Source organism: Phyllostomus discolor, chromosome X, assembly GCF_004126475.2.
Source record: "Phyllostomus discolor isolate MPI-MPIP mPhyDis1 chromosome X, mPhyDis1.pri.v3, whole genome shotgun sequence".
Lineage (NCBI taxonomy): Eukaryota > Metazoa > Chordata > Mammalia > Chiroptera > Phyllostomidae > Phyllostomus > Phyllostomus discolor.
The window spans coordinates 39,634,605-39,655,748 of record NC_050198.1 but is presented as its reverse complement, the minus strand read 5'-3'; the positions used below and the strand labels follow the sequence as shown (position 1 = coordinate 39,655,748).

General features: G+C 46.1%; 1 protein-coding gene across 6 annotated transcripts; it reads left to right on the top strand.

Moving 5' to 3' along the window:
- Positions 1 to 2,590: 2,590 nt before the first annotated feature.
- ZNF275 (zinc finger protein 275) lies at positions 2,591 to 19,493 on the top strand. 6 transcript variants are annotated; one of them, XM_028522409.1, is made up of 4 exons: positions 2,591 to 2,841; positions 12,281 to 12,391; positions 13,061 to 13,157; positions 13,480 to 19,493. In XM_028522409.1, the coding sequence occupies exon 4, from the start codon at positions 13,509 to 13,511 to the stop codon at positions 14,634 to 14,636; it is 1,128 nt and encodes a 375-aa protein (XP_028378210.1). In that variant the 5' UTR covers positions 2,591 to 2,841; positions 12,281 to 12,391; positions 13,061 to 13,157; positions 13,480 to 13,508; the 3' UTR covers positions 14,637 to 19,493. The 6 variants fall into 6 exon arrangements, with proteins under 6 accessions (XP_028378210.1, XP_035872962.1, XP_035872961.1 ...); XM_036017069.1 differs by having other exon boundaries at positions 2,700 to 2,841; positions 12,281 to 12,387; XM_036017068.1 differs by having other exon boundaries at positions 2,700 to 2,841; positions 13,058 to 13,157.
- Positions 19,494 to 21,144: the final 1,651 nt, after the last annotated feature.

Genomic DNA, 21,144 nt, shown 5'->3' with positions numbered 1-21,144 from the left:
CAATGGAATATTATTCAGCAATGGAAATGAATGAACTGTTGGTACATGCAACAATACGGGTGAACCTCAAAATAATTTTGCTTAGTGAAAGGAGCCAGATACAAAAGAACACTTATTATATGATTCCATTTACATAAAACTAGAAAATGCAAACTACCCTATAGTGACAGAAAGTAGATCAGTGCTTGCACAAGAATGAGAGAAGCAAAAAGAGACAGGAAAGAAGGACCACAAAGGGACACAAGTAAACTGTGAGAGTAATAGAGATGTTTGTTGCCTTGATTTTGGTCATGGTTTCATGTCAAACCTTATCAGACTGTACAGTTTAAACATGTCCAGGTTATTGTATGTCAGATATACCTCAAAAGACTTGTTTTTTTTTAACAAAATACACCTAAAAGTAATAAAAATACAAACAATCCCATAAAAGTGGCCAAGACATTTGAACAGACTTTTGAACAGACTTTTGAACAGACATTTTACAAAGGGAGATAGAGAAATGGCCAGTAAGCACATAAAAACATCATGTTCAACATAATTAGTCATCAGCCAGATGATGATTCAAATCACACCCACTTAAATGGACAAAAATAAAGACTGACAACCCCAAATGTTGAGGAGGATTGGAAATAAAAGGAACTCTCATACATTTCTGGTGAGAACATGAGTTGTACAGCCACTTTGGAGAATATTCTGGCAGTTTCTTATAAAGCAACTATGCTATGACATGGCAATTCCCTATCCAGGTACTTACTCAAGTAAAATGAAAGTATATGTCTTCATGAACTTGTATACAAATGATCATATAGCTATATTTATAGTAGTCCAAAATGGAAACAACCCAGATCACAAAGTGGTGAGTAAATAGACTAACTCAGATGTATTCAGACAATGGAATACTAGTCAGTAATAAAAGGAAAGAAGCAACAACACATTCAATAACATAGATAAACCTCAAAATCATCATAGTAAATGAAAGAATCCAGACACAAAATAGTACATACTATATGATTCCATCCATACAAAGCTCTCAAATAGGTAAAAGTGACCTATGGAGAAAAAAAATTAGAATAGTGTTTGCCTCTGTGTGGGGTTGTGGTAGGGACTGGCTGGGAATAGGCACAAGGGAAACTTCTGGGGTGTTGATAGTGTCTTGTATCTTGGTGGGAGCTTGGAATACATATTTGCCAAAATTTACTGCATGGGGCAATTAAAATGTTTGTGTTTCACAGTATAAGTTTTTACCTCCAAACCCCAAAAAGAACAATAAACAGGTATTGATCTTTAGCTAATGCTACGCGTGTCGAAGTGTTTAGGGGTAAAGTGCACTGACTGACATCTGCAACTTGCTTTGAAATGGATCACTACCATAAGGATGACCGTTCAATCAAGCAAGTAGAGTATAATGGTAGGTAGGTACAAATCTTTCAGTTGAACTGTATGTTGCAAAGTTTTCATAATAAATTGTGGGGGGAAACTAAGAAAAAAGTTGTTATCATGTAAGGGATAAAATTGTTACAAAAATATTTAAGAAGTTGGTTAAAATTATCATTACTAATAAAGCATTAAATGCTTATTGATTCAAAAATGAAGAAAAAGGTTAGACCATGTCCTTCAGACTCAATTTCAGTGCCCAGTGTCACCTTTCCAGTGTGACTCTTCTTTCCCTTGGCTTACTTAGTGCACTCCAACGTTTTCTTTTTGATCCTGGAACATGTCCATTTTGCTGTTCCTTTTACCTGCGGACACTTCGTGTCTTCAAAAACCTTCACGTGGTTGAGTCCTTCTTGTCATTCAAGTCTCATCTCAACCATAGCCTCACTAGTGTCCCCCAGCCATCATTCCCAAACATCACCCTAATTGATGTTCTTCACTTTTCTGATAACGCTTATGTGTTGTATGTTAATCCTTGTTGATTATCATCTTGCTTCTAAAATAGGCATCTTCAGGAAAGCATCGATGAGCTTAGCACACTGCAGAGCAGCTAGTTTCCCAGATTTTGGTTGACTGGCAGCAAATTTATCTGGAACTAGCTGTCACTACTTGCCGCAAGCAGGATCCGAGAATCCTGAGTTGTTGTTGTTTTTTTTCCTTACAGTATGAACTTTATTTTGAAATTAATTCAAGTGCGTTTCCCCTCCGCCACTACCTTTGCAAGCGCGCGCGCGCGCACACACACACACACACACACACACACACACACACACTTTCACAGGAGCTCTTGGACAACCAATGTGCGCTCCCTGAGGGCAGGGATGTGGCCTGACTTTGCTCACAGTTGTCTTCTTAGTGCCTGTTGGAGCTCAGGCTCACATGACTCAGTGAGGCGCTTCGACCCTTCCAGTGGGGGCTGACTTTGTTCTACCTATGTTGACGTTCTTGTCTCCCCACCCTCGCCCCCGTCCAGAAGGCACCCAGGGGAAAGGGGTCCTTTATATTTTCGTTCCCTTTTACGTGGACTGGCCTGTTCGTTCACTAGTTTATTCATTGATTCAGTAGTACATTCGTCCCACTCTATCCCCCCCCACCCAGGCATCGTACCTTTCGCGGACTCCCCTTGCTCCCGCCAGACCCACCCCAACGGGCCTCAGTCCCGCCCCCTTACCGCCCTGCCCCCCTCTCCGGGCCAGTCAAAACCGGCGGACAGGGCGGGGCCAGGGCTGGGGCAGGGCCTCGCTTCCACACTACCCCTAGCGCTTGCAGCTCCGGAAACGCACCGCGGGGCTGTTGGGCTCAGCGTGGTGCGGGTGGCTCCGTGGCGCTTCCTGCCACGCCGGGCCTGCCTGAGCCGTGCCAGCGCTGCTCTGCCAAGGGCTGCGGGTCGACCACCACCAGGATAGGGTGAGCGCGCGGGCCATGGGAGGATGTGCACGGAGCACAAGAGGGTATGCAGAGACGGGTGATCGTTTTGGGCTGCCAGAGGATGTCCTGGAGGCCCGGGACACTATGCGGGCCGCGGGTGAATGTGCCAGGCCGAGGTGATCTTTTGGTTAGCGGGAGGATGCGCAGGGGAACGACCCGGGAGAGCGTGGGGGTTTGGGATGAGAGCTTTGGAGTGTGTGCGGTGTGGGGGAGACAGTCAAGCCTTGTTGAGGGGGGCGTCTCTCGGCCGGCAGTAAGCTGCTGGGCCCTGGGGGCAGCTGGAGAGAGGAACGGGCCCGGGAGAGCAGGTAGGAGGCTCGAAGGGCCTTCCCACAGCGGGCAGGGGACGGTGGTCAGGGGCGGGAATCTCGGACAAGTGGAAGCCTACGCTGCTTTTTGGAAGACGTTAAGGGGGTGGGAACGGTCAGTGTAGGAAGGAAAGGACCCCCGCCCCAAGCGTAATGGAGGCCGAGGGGGAGGTGGCGTTGAGTGGGTGTTTAAAGGTCTTTTCCCCAGTTTTGGGGAGGAGCTGAGCCGCAGTCACGGGCGCCAGGTAAGTGAGCTGGGGACGGTTCCTGCTAGTGGAGTCCCTCCTTTTCCTCTGGGTGCGGGTCGAGCCTCAGAATGGACGGGAGGATGGGGTTGGATAAACTAAAGCCCTAGGGCTGTGAGGGAGGGGGAGGGGCAGCCCTTGCTCAAGGCCCGCGGTCTGAACAGAGCTTTTTCTGTGGCCCTGCTGGGGGCCACCATCTCCTGCTTCAGTACCCCCCTAAACTCCTTTGTTGCCTCCTTTAGCCTATATTTGGGTGATTAATTACATGTCTTTTTCCACCCTTCTCCCCCACACTCGCCTGCTGCCCAAAGTCCATGGTCCCTTTCAATCACCACCCTCCCTAAAATCCTGGCCTTCTTCCCGGAGATACCACCCTGTTCCAAGTGACACCCTCCAGCCAGCGTTTGCCTAGCACAGCTGCCAGCCCCCTCCAGTCTCCTTGGTCAGTGAAATATTTCTTCAACCTCAGACCCGACATTTTTCCTTTACCAAAGGATTTCAGATGAGATTGCTAGAACAGTACCTCCTCTGGGCACTAATGCTGCCTCACCCCATCCTCTGTCCTGCCTCCCTCCTTCTTTTAAGTAGAAGCAGCTTGCACAGTGCCTGGCACAGTCTAGTCCATTCCCCAGAAAGTGTCTCTAGAGCTATATTTAGAATCATATTGAGCAGTGATTTCCAGACTTCTTTGGGTGAGAGACCCCTTGGAAAATAACTAGAAAGTGTGAATTCTCTTCCCAGAAGTCTGACAGCACAGGATTCTACTCAGGAGGCTCATGGGCTAGAATCCTGTCTACTGAGTGGAGGTGAGGAAGCCTCCAGATTCTAGATGACCCAGTGCTAAAGAGGACCAGCTCTGAGTCCCAACCCAAGCGCTGGTTAGAAATGCAGACTCCTTGGCCCCATCCATACCTGCTACTCTGCCCCTTGAGTGCTTAGCAAACCCCAAGCCAAGGTTCTAGACCACTGATTAGGCCCTAGCCCTAATCTCTCTGAGCTCCTCAAATGGCCCAGGGACTCCTTGGGTTTTGCACAGTATACCCCGCCCTCATTTAGATTCTTTCATATCCAGGGCAGTGTAACCTAAATGAAGCTATGCTTAAAATTTATTATGATTTTTACTTAAATGCCATACAACTTCTTGGGGAAATGGGAACATAAACCTTCCCACAATTAAGTACAACAAACACTACAAAATCCCCTTCTGGTCTACCTTCTGGCTTTTTATAGAAGGGAAAGAAAATGGAAACCTAAACAGAGAGGGACAGGTGCCCAGGCAGAGGGAGAGAGGAAAACTAGGGAAGACAGAGACAGATGCCTCCCACCCACGTACACAGAAAAAGACATACACAGATAAAAACATCCCGAGAGAAACAGGCTTTTCCCAGTGAAACACCCTCTCCTTTGGCCCTGTAGGAGATTCTGCCACTTCTAGTAGCAGCACATTTACATAGTATACAGTGGACCCAAATGGGGCCTCTGGGGGGGGCCATCCTGTCCAGACAGGTAGAGAACAGGCCCAGCTCTGGCCCAGGGGCTCAGCTCAGTGTCCTGGCCTTGCCTGGCTGAGAGATGGATTGGGATCATTCTGGGTGTGCTCAATCTCAGCCTGTCCTTTGGTTGAGCATTCACAACCCAAAAACACATGCTCCCAAGTCTGCTTCTGTTCCCTCAAATTATTTTAGTCCAACAGGTAGGACCTTACCTGATTGACTAATCGCTCAGAATTGTTCCAAGACGTGATGAGCCATCCCTGTGTGTCTCTTTTGAGTAAGTCTGGGTGTTTACAGACTGTGTCTGCTGGCCATGCTGTTAGGAAGCCCCATGGATAGGGATGCAAGAGAGTAAGTAGTATTGTCTCCATTGTGGAAGTGGCTATATTTTCATATAAGCCAGTGTCGCCAAACCGTCTTTATCCAAAGACAGTCCTCTAAGTGACACAACTCAAGGGAACAGGTATCCAGCAAGGAGAATTAGGAATCCAGGTGATCATTTGGATGAGAGAGGGAGCTAGAAGCACCTATCTGAACTAGATATTGAAAAGATAAGCCTCTTGTGTCTAAAAAGACACCCCCAGGACATTTTTGCTCTGGCCCAGAACCAAACTGAATACCATGAGCCAGCTGTTGTCTTCTGGGGACTATGGACATGCTGCTACAGGTCCTTACCTAGATACTTCAGGAAGTCCAGGTGTTTCTGGCAGCCCTGGGAAATTTCCAGAAGCTGCCAGATAGGTCTAGTTTGGGTGGCCTTGCTACCTGTCCCTAGCCTCCACTGCCCAGGAACTCATGGCACCTGCCGAGAAGGTTGCTGGGCTCTTTGTGGTATGGAATCAGTCAAACACTGAACTGACCTTTACTAGTAGCCACATATCCAGAGGAGGGGTCCTCAGCTCAAAGTTGACCAGAAGACACCCACTTCTTTACTTTTTGTGATATGGATTGGGTTTTCTCTTCATTGAATTCAACCCTTAATTTCTGTTCTAATCAAAGTAGAATGATTATTTTGGTTCTCTTAATGTGGCTGATTCTCTACAGAAAAGTATATTTAACTATGTTGGTTAAAATTCACATTGCCATCTAAACCACTACCAGGAACATTTGTTCACTGAATGAGCTCTCATGTTTTACAAAGCTAGGTTTTTCAGACTGCCAGGCAGTGGCTTAGCATGGACATGATTTCCCTGTGTTCAGGAAACAGCTGCAGTGGCACTTGACTAGGTTCAGGGTGGAATCTGAAGTCAACCTGACAGGGCCCTCAGTTTCTGAGAGCATATAGTCATTAGGCTTCATTTCAGATCTCACTAAAAGAAGGAAGATAATATTATTTATGTTAAAAAGCAGAGATTTGTTTTCCCATATCTTTCTCTGGACTTACATTTCCTGGCTGGGTATAGGAGTGCACCTTAAGAGATTTGGGGCATGCTTTTCCATGGTGACTTATTGTACTTTGAAGGTTGGCCTCACCTTCTATATCCATTGGGTACACTATAATTGTTTTCATATTCTGCCTGGAATTGCTTTGACCTTCATCCCATAAGGTCCACTTTTGGAAGGCTGAAGACACCTGTTTTTTTGTCACTTTGGTCACAGTGTCCAGCTTCTTTTCCAGATTAGTTCCACCATTTTAAAGTAGAACAGTTGTGCAATATGGCTTCTAAATCATCAGGTTGTCTCCAGAGTTGATGATAATTTTGTTTTTAACTGCAGTGGGGGTTAATATGTATTATCTTTTTAAACAACCTATCTTTGCTTCTCCTAAAGTTTTTACCCAATATACTTGTTTAATTATGCAGAGTTCAGCTTCCTGTTGTGAAATTTGGGCTCACTTTTTTCCCTCCTGTTTTTGATTTCTGTGTGTCTGTGGGCTCTGTTGCTGTGGGTAGTGATCTTAAGTGTGCTCAAGTGAAGTCCCTGGGCAAGCCTGGTACAGGAAGGGCCACTTCTGTTGCTACCTGGGAAAAATAGTGAATGATTCACTTGGGGGCTGTGGCTCCAGGATTTCAAGTTAATCAGGCCAATTAAGTAAAAACACTTCAGTGGGATCTGCTCAATTAAATGAAATAGTTGAAGAAGATTTGCTCAATTAAATGTGGGAGGCTTGGGAAAACTGTGTGTGTGTGTGTGTGTGAGAGAGAGAGAGAGAGAGAGAGAGAGAGACAGAGAGAGAGAGAGAGAGAGAGAGGGAGGGAGAGAGAGAGAATGATGCATGCTATAACACAGTGAGGGGCTGCAAGGACCTATTAATAGTATGACTTGAAGCCAGTCCCCAAATCCATATATCCATTAGGCTGCAGGGATTCTCCATTACTGCCTATCCTCTGCTGTTAGACGGTTGCATATTATTTCTGTCTTCTCTGGTGTGGTTCAAAAAGTCTAAAATCTTCCTGGCTGGTATGGCTCAGTGGATTGAGTACCGGCCTGTGAACCAAAGAGTTATTGGTTCGATTCCTAGTCAGGGCACATGCATGGGTTGCAGGCCAGGTCCCCAGTGGGGGTGTGCATCAGGCAACCACACATTGATGTTTCTCTCCCTCCCTTTCTCCTTCTCATCCCCTCTGTCTAAAAATAAACAAAATCTTTTTTAACAAGTCTAAAATCCTGGGAGCCAGACCTTACGCAAGTTACTTAACCTCTTAGATCCATGACTGCTCTGTAAAACAGAGAGGCACAATAATTAAATTATGGGAAGGGAGACATGCCTTGCCAAACCTGTAGTAGATGCTTTGTAAATGGAAGTTTGATCCCCCTCCATTTATCACTGTCCACTCAGTGCCAGGAACTGCTGCAGATAATCCGGGTTTGGGGTGACCAAGAAAGAGAAGATCCCTGTTCTGTGGGAGGTGACATTTCTCCTGAGGAGAGACAGGCAAAAGCAAGCAATTTCAGGGAATAATTCTTAGGTAGTAAAAAGTATTAAGAGTCAACTCTGATGGGGATGGAGAGTGATGACATTTTGGGGAGGTGACACTTTAATGAGGTCCAAATTCTTAGAAGCCACCTGTGTAATGGTCAGAGGCCCTGAGAGGTATCGCCTTGGCATATCTAGGAGGAATGAAGGTCAGAGTGCCTGGAAGGAATGACTGAGATTTGGGGGGCAGGCAGAACATGGGTCTGAGGGGCTGGGCCAGGACCATGTAGGAGGTCAAGGGCTTAGGTCTCTGGCCTCAAGGCAGTGAGACCAAGTTTGTAACAGGCCATCTTTCTCAGAAGGTGAATGAATGTGAGGCATTCTTCCCCCACCTCCATTACATAAGTAATCTATGACTAGTTTGTTTTGAATTTGAAGGCAATGTCAAACCAGACATCAAATGTATACTGGGAAGAAACCAATTGCTCAGAGAGGATCCTGTTCAGGTGATTATGGGACACAGGGCTTGGCTGCTGAGTACTTAGACTTAATTCACACACCACAGAATCACCGGTGCTGGGCAGCTGGTTAAAGATGGGAATGGGGCTTCTGTGGATGTTGGAGCCAAAGAAGGCCTATTTACACCTGTCCATGGCGCTGACAGCACAGGGGTACAAGCCCAGAAAGTCACAACTCCATGGTCCTACCTCTAAGCCTTCTGGGACTACCCACACATTCCTGCCAGCCCTTCTTCCCTGTGCCTGCCTTACCCATGTCAGTGCCTCAGGATGTTGCCAAGCTTTGAGGGCCATTCCCTGTTGTCTCCTGGGCCTTAGCCCTGTCCTCTTGCATACTGACCATCTTTTCTATTCAAGGTCTACCCACATCTTTTAAAGTTGTTATTCTTTTCTGATTACCAAAGAAATGCAGCTTGGTCACCAATAACTCACATGTTACAGAAACAGAAAGCAGACTTTTCTAGACCCAGACTCCACCCCAGTGTGGCGCACACTGTAGTACAGATGAGCTCATTTTAGCTAGAAGTCACTCTCAGTTTATTCCTTTTATCTCCTAAAAAGCAAATATGTACTTAGCCACTCTCTCCCCCTTACCTACCCTCTTTTGATTTTTTAACAATCAGTTACTGTCTGTCTACATCTTCTGTGAAGGATTCACATTTTTATAATCTGCATGTCATCCTGCTTGGCCTCCTGTTGATTTTTATTTATATATTTTTATTTTATTTATCTTTATCATTTTTCTGCCACCTGTTGATTTTATGCCTAAGCTCTCCAGTTTTCATTCCTGCTCTAAATTCTAAGACTTTTCAGTAAGGTCTCCAGAGCTCTGAGCTGCGTTCATAATTCCCCCCCCCCTTGTTTTTATGACATGGGGATTTTTTAGACCCTTCCTGTTGGTTATAATATGTTGTTTTCCATCCTTTTACTTTTAACCTATCCACGACTTTACATTTAATGTGTTTATATTTCAAATAGATATCATATAGTTGAGTATCATTTATAAAATATGGTCTGATAGTCTCTGCCTTTTACTTGGAATCTTTAGTCCATTTGTATTTAACTTAATTATCCATCTTGCTGTTTGTTTCTATTTTTCCTATCTATTCTTTTTTATCTTTATTTATTTTTTAATATATTTTGTTGATTATGCTATTACAGTTGTCCCATTTCCCCCCTTCACTCCCCTCCACCTTGCACACCCTCTCTCACCCACATTCACCCGCTTTAGTTCATGTCCTTGTGTCATGAATTCTTTAGTTTCTACATTTCCTATACTATTCTTGCCCTCCCCTGTCTATTTTCTTTTTTCTTTCTTTTTTAGATTTTATTTATTTATTTTTAGAGAGGGAAGGGAAGGAGAAAGAGAGAGAGAGAAACATCAATGTGCGGTTGCTGGGGGCCATGGCCTGCAACCCAGGCACGTACCCTGACTAGGAATTGAACCTGCGACACTTTGGTTCGCAGCCCGCACTCACTTCACTGAGCTACACTAGCCAGGGCCCCCTGTCTATTTTCTACCTACCATCTATGCTACTTATTCTCTGTACCTTTTCCCCCCTCTCCTCCTCCCACTCCCCTGTTGCTAACCCTACATGTGATCTCCATTTCTGTGGTTCTATTCCTGTTCTAATTGTTTGCTTAGTTTGTTTTTGTTTTTGTTTTAGGTGTGGTTGTTAATAATTGTGAGTTTGCTTTCATTTTACTGTAGATGTTTTTTATCTTCTTTTTCTTAGATAAGTCTCTTTAACATTTCATAAAATAAGGGCTTGGTGATGCTGAACTCCTTTAACTTGACCTTATCTGAGAAGCACTTTATCTGCCCTTCCATTCTAAATGAAAGCTTTGCTGGATAGAGAAATCTTGGATGTAGGTCCTATCTATTCTTTTTTCTTTGTTTCTTTACTGAATGCCCCAGGTGATCACTGAGGAGGATTCTCTACTTTGATTGCTGGGATGCTGAGTCTCCCTAACTTTGTGTGTCCTAGGAAGTGTTCAGCTTACAGATTCCTGGTCGTACCTTCCCCAGTCTTTTGGAATTTCACTCTATGCATGCTTAGTAGTCTGGAAAGACTCAAGAGGAGTCTTATGAAGATGTTTTTTGGAGCTCCTTTTTTCTGCATAGCTTCCTCCTTTCTGGAACTCTGCTCTGAAACTTCCAGCTGCCTTGAACTCTGATCTGTGTCTTGAAGGTACCAAGCTCTGTTTAGGTCACCCTTATCTGTACTCTCAATCTAGAAATTGCCTCCAGACAGAGAACTGGGACTATAATAAGGCTCACTTAATTTGCCTCTCTTCTCTCAGGGATCAGGATCCTGTGTTGTCTGCTGTCCAATATCTAAAAACTGTTGTTTCACATCTATTTTGTTCAATTTTCTACTTGTTTATGGCAGGACAGTAGTATAAGTCTTTCCTTGTTACACCATCATGGCCAGAAGTGGAAGTCTCCATCCCTCCTTTTAACATAGCATCTAATTGTATATGTCTTTCTGCTGGGATATCTGGATTTTGTACTCCTTGAGCTGGTGTAAAAATGCTTCCTTTTCATTTAATTATGAATTGAATTGAATTGACCTGGCATTGGAACAGAAACTGTGCTTCTGTTTCTTTGAACTCACTAAAGTAGGCGGTCTGTGATGTCCATATATCTATGGTAAGATCTTCTAATTTTTCACATATTTTGCAATCTAGAAGAAAAGGATAAAATACATACTATTTAGATCTTTTATTTACTTAGCAAGTAGGTGTTTGAAGGTCTTTTCTTTGATGCTTCTTTTTCTAGCTGTTTTGTTCAACTTTTCCTTTTGTCAAATGTATCACAGAAGTATTCTTATCTGTAGTTGACTCATGGTCACCTGGTGAATTGTTTCATTGGGTGGGGTGTGGCCTTTAAAAGGCCTGGCTCCTGCCATTTGTTACCTTTCTTCTCTACGATGGCCCAGTCTGGGGTTTTTTTGCCCCTACTAAGTTGGAAAAACTCTCTCACTTCATAATTATTTCTTCTGATATTCTTTTGGGGACACTTCCTTCCTGTGCAGTGTGAGTGACTTCTTCGAGGCTAGCTGCTGGGAGACCTGTGGCTGGCTTGTCTCTAAGACCCAGTCTTCCCACCATCAGCTCTCCATCTGTGTCTGTCTTCCCCTGGCTGGGCCTGGGCTAGCATTCATTTGCCTCGTCAGGGCTCCCCCTGGCCTGCCTGTATTCATTCTTTGCCAGCCCACTTTCCCCACTGTTTGGGGTATGTTTTCTTAGGCATACCCAGGCTCTGACTTGTCACTCAGCTGCTGTGCAAAAGAAGACTCAACAAGATTTAAAACCATGGAAATGGAAATTGCCAGTTTCATCCCAGGGGACTCAAAGGCAGGGCTGCTGTCACTCAAGGCTCTTTTCACTTTCCCTAGCTCTGCCTGCCCCTTGCCCCACCCCAGTCCCCCAAGTCTCACCCTTTTTCAGGATGGAGCCAGGGGAAACTAGGTCCCAGCAGGCCCTCTTGAGATGCCAGAGGTCCAGGTGATCTGTGCTTTCCTCTGCCTGCCTTGGGGGTTTGTCACTGCTCCCTGATTGTGGCCTAGTCTCACCTCTCGCCCCAGCATGACATAAGGCAGGGCCTGAACCGCAGCAACTCCCTTTTCTCCCTCCACTTCTCCCTCCCTTCTTCCCTCTGCTTCTCTCCCTGGACTCTGCCAAGGAATGGATGCCTACTGAGTTTGTAATCCCCATCATACCACTGGGAGAGCTGAGTTTCAAACCAGGAAGGTGATTGAACTGAGTTCCTTTGGGAAGACAGTAGGAGGCCAGGGCCACGTCCCAACTCTTCTGGCACTTGCTCAAGTTCTCTTTCCAGGACTTCTTGACAATTCTGGTTAGATTTCCATGTTAGCAAGGCATACTAATAGTAATACCGGACCCTCATCTTATGTCCCTGGTATTACTGGTACTGCCCCTGCCTCATTCTAGAATGGATAGAAGAACTGTCTATCCCTTTTAATTCTTTCAGGATTCACTAACATCTGGCAATGTGGCGCACAGTACCTCACAAAAAAGGAGTGATTGAGGCTGGATTCTAAGCAGAGGACACTGGCATATTATGGGAATGTGCCTTCTGTGGGTAAGGACACTCCTAGCCCAGTTTCATGATCCTATGCAGCAGGAGAGGGGTGAGGAGTGGGGTGAGGGATGGACTGTAAGAAAATACAAATGGTTTGCCACACCCAGCTTCTTGCAGAGCTTCCCCATAATTCTTAATGGCACAGAAAGACACTCCCTCAGTCTTTCATTAGAAAAGAAATTGGAACAAACTGGCCACTATAGTTTAGAATACTTTTAAACCCACAAATGATACAAATTTCATGGCCATTTTATTATAGTTTACTGTTGAGAGAGAGGTTGACAACAGCAAGCTTCTGTGTGCTATCATGCTGCACATGTGAGGTGGGCAGGGTTCTTAGAAGAGTGACGCTGGGGTCAGGTGTGGAGCTGTAGAAGAGCATGGCGTTCAGTGTGGGGCCCTGAGAGTGTGGGTATGGAGAAAGGGAGGGTCAGCTCCTCAGGACAACCACCTGGCATTCTGCCAGGGTGAGCCCAGAGCCTGCCTCATTCAGCTCCTGGAAGGAGCCAGCCCTTGGGAAAGGCATTTGAAATGAATGAATGACTTCCTAAGGTCACCCAGACTTTTGGGATTGAAAGGGTTTCCCCTTCAATGGCCCTGCCCCATTCCTGCACTGTTTTAGTGTCATCACTTGCTGCCGCCATAACCCCTTGTGTTTTCCACAAGCAGGAGTTCCTGTTTTGAATCCTGTCTTGGTTTCTCACCTGGTGCAAGGCCACGTGCTATTGGTATCAGACCCTTAACACGGATCGAGCTAAGCATTGTGGTGAGTGAAAAAGAATTCTGAAGAAATGTGAGGAAGTGTGGGGGAAGCCCAGCTGAGCCTTTGGGGAGAGGGTGTAGCTGCTTCTCATAGAAAGGGAGACATACTCAGGACCACTTTGGTAGGAAGTGCCCATCAATCAGGCCCTTCTGCCCCTTCCCTCTATGGTCCTTGCTTCTGGTTGGATGGGTATCTGCTGTCCTGACCCAGTGGCCTCCAGGCCCAGTGCTCAGCAGCTCTCTCAGGAAGAAAGGAATTCTTGACAAAGAAGAATAACCTTCCTTCCTCCTCTGTAGACTGCAGTGTTTTGTGGTTCTCATTTCAGAAAGCATCTCCGTGAACCAACACCAGACAATGGGTGAAGACACCCAGCCACAGGAGATGGCATCCACAAGCTCTCCAAGGGCCAGTGAACCCATCCCTGAGGGCAAACGGAATGGAGACTCTGAGGGGAGGGGTGGAAGCCCTCCTAATCTGCCTGTAGAGCATCACTTTGCATGTAAAGAGTGTGGGGATGCTTTTCGGCTTAAGGTCCTCCTTGTGCAGCACCAGAGAATTCACAGTGAGGAGAAGGGCTGGGAATGTGGCGATTGTGGAAAGGTCTTCAAGGGGGTCTCAGAGTTCAATGAGCACCGGAATAGCCATGTGCCTGCAGAGCCCCGCCCCGGCCCAAGCCGGGCCCTAGATGATGCCATGGAGAATAGGGAGAAAATGGAGAGAGAGGAAAAGCCCTTCCAGTGTGAGGAATGTGGTAAAAGGTTTAAGAAGAATGCAGGCCTCAGTCAACATCTGCGTGTCCACAGCAGAGAGAAGCCCTTTGACTGTGAGGAATGTGGGCGGTCCTTCAAAGTGAACACCCACTTCTTTCGCCATCAGAAGCTTCACATTTCAGAAAAGCCCTTTGCCTGCAAGTCATGTAGCAGGGATTTCCTGGATCGCCAGGAACTCCTCAAACACCAGAGAATGCACACCGGTCATCTGCCCTTCGACTGTGACGACTGCGGCAAGTCCTTCCGAGGGGTCAGTGGCCTGGCCGAACACCAGCGTATCCACAGTGGGGCCAAGCCCTATGGGTGTCCCCACTGCGGCAAGCTGTTCCGGAGGAGCTCAGAGCTCACCAAGCATCGGCGGATCCATACAGGTGAGAAGCCATATGAGTGTGGTCAGTGTGGGAAGGCCTTCAGGCAGAGCTCCAGCCTCCTGGAGCACCAGCGCATCCACACTGGGGAGCGTCCCTATGCGTGTGGCGACTGCGGCAAGGCCTTCCGGGGGCCCTCCGACCTGATTAAACACCGGCGGATCCACAGTGGACTGAAACCATATGAGTGTGACAAGTGTGGGAAGGCCTTCCGAAGGAGCTCGGGCCTGAGTCGCCATCGAAGGACCCACAGTGGAGCAAGACGCTGTGAGTGCAGTGAGTGTGGCCGCGTGTTCAAGAGGCGGTCTGCGCTGCAGAAGCATCAGCCAACTCACCAGGAGTAGATGAGGCCCATAGATCCTTTTCTGTCAGTGGGTTCCTGGTCCCCCCTCCCCAGCCTAGAGTGGGATGGCAGAGTCAAAGGAGATGAACAGTTTTGTAGCGCTTATATATTTTATTGTCATAAGGGTTGAAACAAATTTATACTGCCACCAGCAATTTATAAGTGTACATTTCCCATTTTGCCTCTCAAGAATGGCTTTTTCCGTTTTAATTTATTTCAGCTAGTTGAACTGACATAAACTACCTTCAAGGTATTTAAATCTACAGGCCTTGAATCTGAGAATGAGACTTGAGAAACCTGGCTGTGGGGGTGGAGGAGGCCTTGTTGGTCCTCCCCTCTAAGCTTCCACCTCAAGGAAGCTGACCCATAGAGCTATTCAAAGATGGCATCAATGTAATGTCACCCAAACTTTCCTGAAGAAAAAATTACCCCAAAGTCTTTTGGCCTACTTGAATTTATAAATTTTTAGGGATATAAATAGAATACTCAACTGTGCTATAATATTTAATTTATGATTTAGTTATACATACATATATAAACCACATATTATATAGAATAATATATTAATATAGAAAATATCCCTTCTTCCCCATACTCCATTTCATATCACTCTGTTCTCACTCCTCACATGCATTTCTGACCTTACCTCTTCACCAGCCTGGTAGCCCCTTTTGGGTCATCAGTTTCAAAGGACATCCAGTGGTTTTCCATCCATTCGAGCTGTGTGCCATATAGCACTGTGACAATCCCTGCACAATGCTCTCACTAGAAGTTTCCTCCCAAGCCATAAGTACATGTTCATGTAACATTGGGACAATTTTTTTTAATTTGCCTTGTAACTCTACAACATAACCACTTAAGGTGTTGCTTTTTACAATGGTATTTAAAAGCCTTTTTGTAAGCATCTAAAACTTGTTTTTGTGAGGTCACACTCCTAGGTTAAATTTCTTTTGTGTCCTTTTTTCTCAAACCAATTCTGTCTGGTGAGTCCCACACACATCCAAAACTAGCACTGGTTGGGGTTTTTTCAGGCTAATGGGTATTGCCCTCAGCAGCACTATTTTCTTCAAAATTAAGTAGTTGAGAGAGCATCCCCACAGTAACAGGGACAAGTCAAGGACTCAAGTATAAGGTGATGCCTCCCTTTCAAGGATGATTGCCTCTTTTCATGGGACCTAGATGGGTACTTCTCTAACCCTCCGTTTCCCGGCTCTGTGAAGTGGGGATGATCACAGGACTACCTCCTGAGGTTATGGTGAGGACTGGGACACCACGCATGGCACGGAGGGATGCACAGCAAAGGCCATCTGCTGTCATCATAGTTATGGCTGTCATTCTGTGGCTCATTAGTACCAGAACTGGGGATGGACCCAGGCCTCCTGACTCCTAGCCTCATCCTCTTTCTCTCATGCAATGACTTAAATATTGTTTCCATTTTCTTGCATGCAAATTGTACGTTCATCTCCTTTGACCAGTTATCAAGTTACCTTGGGATATATCAACTTTATACAGCAGTTCTTTCTATATTGATTGTGATGACCTCTTTTCTAATTTACCACTTTGCTCTTTGTAGCACTTTTATTACATTTTTGTTATATAGGTTTTTTATTTTTTATGTATACAAGCATTCATTGTTGCCTGTTAAGTTGTAATTTTCTTTGGTTGAGTAGTTAGATATGATGACATTTTCTTCTAGAATTTTAACTACAAGCAAAAAGTTGAAAGCACTGCCCCACCAGAAGGTGAATGTCCCAAGTGGGCAGGATGGATGAGAATGGGCTGGAGAAGCAGGCTCACTCCTCATCCAAGATGCAGACTCTGTGCTTGTATGTGGGCAGTACTTGACTATCCAACCTGGCCACTCAGGCACACAAAAGAAACTTCCATCACAAATTGGCCAGAACACTGACTGTTCCTCAGTATAGCCCTAGCCATCAGCAGCAGGGCTGGGCCTCACCTAGATCAATGGGGTGGTCCAAACTTGGTCTTGGCAACAACCGGCCATCCTTTTAGCTCCTGGGAGCCTTAGCCATGACTGATGTGGATTCAGCACCTGAGCAGCAGATCCACCCAAGAGACATCTCCTCCAACACGAGAAGACTGCCCTGACAATTATGTCATGAGAATCGCATCCTCCTCTAAGTGAATGACTCTGGAACAAGAAAGAGGTTGATTTGGTGGCTTCCACTTTGGGCAAGTAGGGAAAAATTCACCTGCATGTCCTAACATCATCTCCTGCAGCCACACCTAAGAGGAGCAACAGAGCAAAGGCTCAGAGAGAAACCATGCCCCTCTGATGACCTGCATGTCATGGTGATAGAAGCTGGCCATACCAGGCCTGGGCTGTGACAGCAGCTGTGCTCAGGAGGGGCAATAAAACAAGGGTTTGGGGGGCAATAATGCCCTTCTGATGGCCTGTGTGGCATAAAAATAGAAGCTGGTCATTCTAGGGCTAGGCTGTCACTTCTAGCAGCCTCACCCAGGAGGAACAGCAGCAAGGGCTGACCAGGAACCTGGCCCTTCCTGCAGAGCCCACATGTAGAAGCTGGCCACAGTGGGGCTGTGGTGTGACTTCCCAGCAGCTGTGCCTGGGGTTGCGGGTGGGGGCACTAGAGGGCCTGGAGAGGAAGTGTGCCCTTCTGATGGGCCCACCGAGACTGAGGCGAGCTTCCCAAAAGCCCTGATCCTGGGAAGCAGGGTCCCACGATGACTCCTATGACCTTAGCCAGAAGGTACTCTGGAATGGCCTTCAGGCCACACCAGTGGCTCTCTGCAGCATCTCCATCCTGAGCCCCAGGCTGGAGAGCTGCTGACAGCACTTGTTACATAGCAATTCCTTTTGTTCTGTGGGCTTCAGTTCTTGTAGTAGTCGTGAATCTGTGTCTGGATCACTGCTTCCTTCTCTTCAGCAGTTTTTATCTTTTCAAGCTGTTATGATGTATTTGATACAAGTGTCATTTGGTGAGGAATGGTGATGTCCACGAAGAGGGGGGAGACAAATCTGGCACCTGTACCTGCAAGTACTCTGCCATTTCTTGCCCATTCAAAAGGCATTTGTTGGGTTTCATGAAGGATCCAGATGCAGTATTAACTCAAATATTAGCATCATCATCACTGCTCTGTTTTCTCCAGCCAGGACATGACATCCTGGCATCCTGTCATGCCCTCCTTTAATTTTTTCCATTCTCAAACCCTTCTCCAGAGTTAACACTAAAGACCACATCTTTGTCGTTGCTGTGTTTGCGGGTAAAGTCTGTGCTCCCAACGCAATCAGTCTGTGGCTTTCTCATGTGTCCTGTAGTTGTACCAAGTTCCATTTTTGCCTCTGGTAACTTGGGGGTAGATTTCCTGGGATTCTCTAGATACACTGCTTTGTCAGATGCAAAATGTGACCAAGCTTTCTATTGTATGTGCTTGTCTATGCATTTGTGTATCTACCTCATTTCATTTTTCTTTCTAATCACACAGACCTTTTGCAAGGGAAACGAAGAGCAGTTGAGTTACATAGAGTGCTGGCTGTCATTAGAAATATATCCTTTTCTTATATTCTGAAAGAAGCCCTCCATTGCTTTTATTAAAGTTTTGAATACTTGCTGAAATGTTCAAGAAAAAGTAATTATTTACCATTTTTGCTGCTTGAGATTAACTGTGTTGATTACTTGTGTCATACCAACCCTCAAATTTACAGAATGAGCCCCACACAATCACAGTGGGCATCCTTCTCATGTGGTGTTGCATTTTGAGTGCCCCTGGCTTGGGCCTTGTTGTGTGCTATGTGACCCTCGACCCCCTTCTAGGCCACAATAATTAAACCACAACTGACCACCTGACTGAAGGGTGGCAACTGATCATCAGAGCTGGCTGGAGATGACAGGCTGGGCTTTTCAGGTCCTGCAAACAAGGAAAGTAGTTTCTACTTGGTATGGGAAGAAAAGGAGTGCATGGTATTTAGCAGAGTTGTGCGGCACTGGCTTAAAGATCTGTGGGTTCCTGCTGGGTGCCCCAGAGCTGCCTTAATCTCTGCACCCTGAGGAAGGCCTAGTCTTGTTATGTTCTTGGATTTCTGAGGACTGACCTCATTGGTCCACTTGAGTCCCCACTGTAGACTTCCTCGACTTAGCCAGCTCAAGTGGGTCTCTGCTTTTTGCAATCTGTCAGGAGTCAATTTATCATGTGGCTCCTTCCTGAGAAGCATCACGTGGCTGTCTTTCTTTGTGTTCTTCCTGGCCCAAGCCCCACCTGACTGTAATAAACACCCATTTAAATGTGGTACTATATTCTGTTCTCTAAGATGGGTTAAAAAAAACCCATGCCTTCTAGTGTCAGTGAGTTGGACCAATGCTTTTCTGTCTGGGTATCATTCCAGTACTGACCCAAAGTTTGCCCCATGAATTGAGTTAAGTTCCCCACTCACTATGTTCTTGACTTTGGAAGTGTCTCCCTACTTCCAACAAATCCATCAGATGAGGAATTGATAACTTCTCTATTACTATGTACACTTATATTTTGTAATTGTTATTGCATCAGTTTTGAGTGTTTACTTTCAAAGTCAAAATAGTCTCTATAAACTTAGCCTTCAATGGTATTCGCATATTGAGAAGAGTAGCTATGTCCTGCCCCAGTTTGGATTTGGGTTGTTGGCACTCTTTTCTCCCTCCTCCCAATCTCTTTCACTTGTATGTTTTATGGCACTTAATTATAATAAGCCTTGCACTAGAGCTTCACCCTCCCTGCCCTCCTCCACCCATTAGATTGTGAGCTCTTAGAAGACAGGGGTGGTCCTTCATGTATGATTCCCCTACCAGATCTAGCACAGTGCCTTGCATCAAGTAGATTTCAATAAATATATGTTAAATGGTTTTGGTGTTCATACCTTATTTTGTCATAACTTAGTTTGTCAGTTGTTTCTTTGCCTTTCTTCATGCTCTGGAGTTCTCCCCACACCTGGGGTCCAGGTGATGTCTTGGCCTCTACTTCCTGGACACTCAGAGGGGAAAGGAGAGGCCCTGCTGAAGGAAGACTGGCTTTCCTAGAAGTTTGAGCTCCCCCTTGGCAGAAGGGTCCAGTAGTTCAGCCAGTTATCTTCCCCCACCCCAGCTAGGGCTCTCCCCTGAGTCTGAAATCCAGGTGGGAGCAGAAGACCAGGCTAGACCCTGAGTTCCCCCCCTACTGAGAATGGGGTGAAAGAAATGGTTTCCGGGACTTGTGAATTGGCCAACCTCTCTGGGCTGAGTGGAGTAGGAGTGGGGAGGTCTGTCCTCTTGGTGGCCAATGGCTGGCCCTCTCTCTAATGATCATTATCTTGTAAAAGGCAGGTAATGAGGAGAGGGCTCTAGCTTCCTGACTCTCCCAAATGCAAATGGATCAGCTGTGGAGTCAGTTGTGTGGTCCTAGGACAAGTGCAGAGTGGGCTCCAGGAGTTCTTGGGTTGGACCCTTGTGGTCCATGATGTACCCCAACACAAGGAAGCAGCATTGGAAAGGAGCATGGCTCCCCCCGCCCGCACCAACCCTGTCTTTCTAAGTTCCCAGGTAAGGACCATGTCACCTTTCCTTCAGGATCCCATCTTCATCACTGTCAGTTGACAATTTCTAGGCAAGGGGTGTGACAGTGCCTTGCTCCACACACAACCCAGCCATCTCTGCTTGCAAGCCAGAAGCTTGGAAAGAAGCATTCATTTGTTTTGCCGATTTCATAGTGTGCTCACTACTGACAATTCCTACCTATTTTTCTTTAAAACATGCAAACTTTCTTCTGGCAAGCTTTGGTTTTACAAAAGTCAAGGCCACAGGTCCACTTGGACACCTAATACTAGGCCCCAGGGAAGGGGACAGCCTGGGGCTTCTGTCTTGGGGCCCTGTAGGCCTCTAGCAGGGGTTTGAGAATGTTCTAGTGGCTCTGCCTTCTGGAACCTTGTAGCCTCTCCAATACCACTCTCCTCTGAGCAAGAGCCCCCCCAGAAGTGTGCTGGCTTGGGAGTTCAGTAGAGCCCCATCTTGTTGCCCTAGTCCAGGCTCCCAACCACGACCCTCTGCCCCAACCCACTTCTGTCCAGTTTGTGGCCCACCTGGGAGGGACCACTGGCATTGTCTTAAATCTGTGCAGGCTGTTATAACAAAAATACAATAAGTAAGGTGATTTATAAACAACAGACATTTATTGCTCACAGTTCTGGAGGCTAGAAGTCCAAGATCAAATTACTGGCAAAGCTAGTGTCTGGTGAGGACCTGTTTCCCAATTCATAGATGGCTGACATTTTGCAGTGTCTTCACATGGAAGGGATGGAGAAACTCTCTAGTGTCTCTTTTAGGGTGCAAATTCATTTCATGGGGGCTCTGTCTTCATGATTTAATCACTTCCCAAATACCCTATGTCCTAATACCACAACCTTGGGGAGGTAGGATTTCAATGTATGAATTTTGGGGGGACACAGACATTCAGTCCATAACAGGTATGTAGGTAGAATGGGGGCTTCTGCTTTGAAGCTGACTGCATTTTAGCTTGGTCTC